The following is a 3,377-nucleotide window of genomic DNA, read 5'->3' on the forward strand; positions in this document are numbered from 1 at the left end:
GCTAAACTTCAGAAAACAGGCAGCTTCCCTACCAGCCCTGAAGCACCTAAACAAAACCCTACTCTAGCTCCCTGACCAAAAGGGCAAAGGCAAGAACTGGAGATATAGCTCAGTGGTAGAGTACTCCCTGAACCTGCATGAGACCTCGGTTCACATCACCAGTAGAGAAAATAATTAATAAATACATAATAAAATTTTAAAAACCACAAAAGGGTAAAGGTAAACAGAAGCAAGGCAGCACGAGGATCTTTATTCAACAGCAGCTTAGAAGTGATGATGACTCTGTCTTCCAAGGATTTGCATTTCTCCTCATTCTACTGGTCTTCTTTCCCACATTTCTCACCTTTGCATATTGCACCTTGATATAAAAAAGGGCATCATCCTAAATATACTTATATACAACCTTTGCGGGCACAGTTTGGAGATGGAGTCGCACAGGACACTTGTAAAAGTGGGACAGCAGAGTCTCACTGTAGCCCACGAGGAAGTAGAACTTGTGTGCTGGCAGCTGCCTCAGGACCAGGGCACAGATCTCCACCTGGTTGGCCCGGCGCTTCAGGACCAGCTGGTCAGCCAGACAGCCTGGGAAGGTACCCAGCATGAACTTGCGTAGGAAAAAATCCTCCACCGTTCGCTCTGCAGCATGTTCTTCCCCATCCAGATTACCTGAAGAGAAGGCACCACAGCAGTCAGCCATATTGCCCAGGGAGCTGCCAAGAAGTCAGATCTAATATCTAAGAGCTTTGGGCATTCAATCCCACTCCTTGCCACAGTCTATTCCCTTTTCTTCCACTAATGGAATAACACATTAAAAGTAAAAAATACATTATCTTATTAATTCCCAAACCAATTCTGTGAAGCAAGTACTATTATCCTCATTTTACTGGGATTATAGGTATGAGCCACTATGCCTGGCTCCAGTCTTTCTTAACAGCTTTAAAGAAGCACGGGTCATCCTGTGGGCCAGTCAGATGATGCCAATACTTATGAAATTACGGACAGTAGCTTCTCAAGAGCTTGGACCACAGCTTCCATAAATGGGTTCTCAGTATAGGCCCTGGAAGCCCGAAGCCCTTACAGTACATGTTGAATCTGCACACATAAACCCAGGCCTCAAAACAAGAACAGGAACTTAAAAGGGTGGGAGACCAGAACCTGTATTTTATTTAATTATTTTCATTGTGCCAGGAATTAAGCCCAAGAACATATAAGTTTTCTTTTTTTTTTTTTTTGAGGGAGAGAGAGAGAATTTTTAATATTTATTTTTTAGTTCTCGGCGGACACAACATCTTTGTTTGTATGTGGTGCTGAGGATCGAACCCGGGCCGCACGCATGCCAGGCGAGCGCGCTACCGCTTGAGCCACATCCCCAGCCCCACATATAAGTTTTCTAAAAGGGTGTGGTGACACCTGCCTGTAATTCCAGCAACTCAGGAGGCCCAGGCAGAAGGATCAAAGCCCTCCAGGGCAAGTTAGTAAGACTCTGTCTGGAAACAAAAAATCAAAAGGGCTGAGGATGTAGCTCAGTGGTAGAGCACCCCTGGGTTCAATCGCCAATACTCTCTCTAGCTTCATCCAAACATAAGTTGATAACCCTTATATTGAACAAAATACAGTTGACTCTCATTATTTCACAGTAGTTATGTTCCATAATGTCACTGTGAACACTGAGCTAGTGAATTCTGAAACAATGCTTATAGGAGGAGTACACTATTAGATTTGTGCAAGCCTCTGGTCAAAATATTTTCATTAACAGGTTAATACATAAGCTAGTTTCAGGTGCCCTTCTGTTTAAAAATACTTTAATATATATGGTTGATTAACATTTAACTTTCAGCCAAGAGCACTGTAACTTAGGCTTGAACAAAGCTTATCTAACACAACATTTTCTGTGTAAGGCACATCACAGTCTTGTGCTCAGAAGCACTAGACAGTAATTCAGGATCCTTTTAAACAGCAAAATCACAAACAAAAGGCACATTAATTTTTAAAATGTGTTGCTAGACTGTGATAAAGGGCACTTTTTACACTATGAAACTTGTGCTACCTCAATTGCAAAAAAACATAAGGGCATTGCTCTACCTGTGTCCCTAAATAACTTGAAAGTGATAGGGCATTGATTTTGAGGTCACAAATTTTAGTCAGTAGAAGAATACACATAAGTGCCAGGTGTGGTGGTGCCCACCCCTGAAATCCCAGCAGCTGGGGAGGCTGAGACAGGAGGATCTCAGGTTCCAAGCCAGCCTCAGCAACTTAACAGGCTGTAAGTAACCTAGTGAGACCTTGTCTCAAAATAAAAAATAAAAAGCTCTGTGTATGTGACCCAGTGGTTAAGTGCCCTGGTATGTATGTGTGTGTACGTACATACACACATACACACACACACACACACACACACACACGAAGGAGAAGGAAAAAGAAGAAAACAAGAATTTACAGAATCTGTGAATAACAAGGATTGACTGTACATACTTGCAAAAAAAAAAAAAATCTGTGCTTCAGTGAAAAACTACATTATTTTGGGCATACTCTTCCCGGTTACAGATGCTATGGAGGCTTTACTCCTTTCATTGCCTCTGTTTTACATCTATGTAAATTACAAAAAAAGAAAAAACAAAACTGATAACAATGCAAAATCTTGTCTGAAGACATGCAAATAATTTCTGTTTAGTGGAGGCTCAACCAAGTTCCTGGGCCCATGGAAAAAGTTAGATTTATACTCATCTTCAACTTGATTTCACTGTGTTTGCTTTTTTTGTGTCTCCTCTTAACTGGATTAACAGATTCCTAACACTGGCTTCAATGACCAAGTTAAACTTGTTCCTCTAGCTCACATGACAGTTGGACTGAGCGCTCCTCCTCCGGGAGAGCTGGGGTCTCCAGCTGAGGTCCCCTCACCTGTGTGCAATGACAGCCATCCCTTTCGGTGGGCGATGTAGTGTGGTGGGTGGGCCTCCTCGTAGGTCACGGGCTTGTCCCCCTTGCCCACGCGGACTCTGGCCGCCCGGTTCTAGGAGCAAAGGGCTCTTACTACGCCGCCCCGCCCCGAGTCCCGCCCACTGAGCCCCGCACCCATCCGGCTTTTCCGAGGCTCGGCTCTCACCCCGGGCCCGCCACCCACTCCCGGTTCCCGCTATCGTCCAGGTCCCACTCCCACCCGGCCTGGAGCGCTCACCTTGGCGCAGACTGCGGAGGTGTGCAGGGCACGCCAGGCGCCCGGAAGTTCCCTACTCCACGGCACCACCTGTGGGGAAGGGGCGTGAGACCGAAACCAAGATGCCACCCGGACCCTCCAGCCCGTACCGCCCACTCACCCGTGGCCACAGGGCCAGAGCGCACACGGACGCCGCCATCTTGCGCCGAGCAGGGCCCAGGAC

At 46.0% G+C, this 3,377-nt stretch overlaps 1 protein-coding gene across 1 annotated transcript; it reads right to left on the reverse strand.

Annotated features, from left to right (window-relative positions):
* Nucleotides 1–230: 230 nt before the first annotated feature.
* Mrps24 (mitochondrial ribosomal protein S24) lies at nucleotides 231–3,371 on the reverse strand. Its single transcript, XM_015490256.2, has 4 exons — nucleotides 3,315–3,371; nucleotides 3,176–3,244; nucleotides 2,899–3,010; nucleotides 231–666 (listed from the first exon to the last, which is right to left on the reverse strand). The coding sequence occupies exons 1-4, from the start codon at nucleotides 3,351–3,353 to the stop codon at nucleotides 383–385; spliced, it is 504 nt and encodes a 167-aa protein (XP_015345742.1). The 5' UTR covers nucleotides 3,354–3,371; the 3' UTR covers nucleotides 231–382.
* Nucleotides 3,372–3,377: the final 6 nt, after the last annotated feature.

This window comes from Marmota marmota, unplaced genomic scaffold, assembly GCF_001458135.2.
Source record: "Marmota marmota marmota unplaced genomic scaffold, marMar, whole genome shotgun sequence".
Classification (NCBI taxonomy): Eukaryota; Metazoa; Chordata; class Mammalia; order Rodentia; family Sciuridae; genus Marmota; species Marmota marmota.

Excerpts from the sequence above, each read along its gene's own strand:
- Mrps24 (XM_015490256.2), bottom strand. The coding sequence starts at position 3,353 with ATGGCGGCGTCCGTGTGCGCTCTGGCCCTGTGGCCACGG. Across the intron at positions 3,245-3,314 it reads CTCTGGCCCTGTGGCCACGG|GTGGTGCCGTGGAGTAGGGA; the intron begins GTGAGTGGGCGG and ends CCTTCCCCACAG. Across the intron at positions 3,011-3,175 it reads CCTCCGCAGTCTGCGCCAAG|AACCGGGCGGCCAGAGTCCG; the intron begins GTGAGCGCTCCA and ends CTTTGCTCCTAG.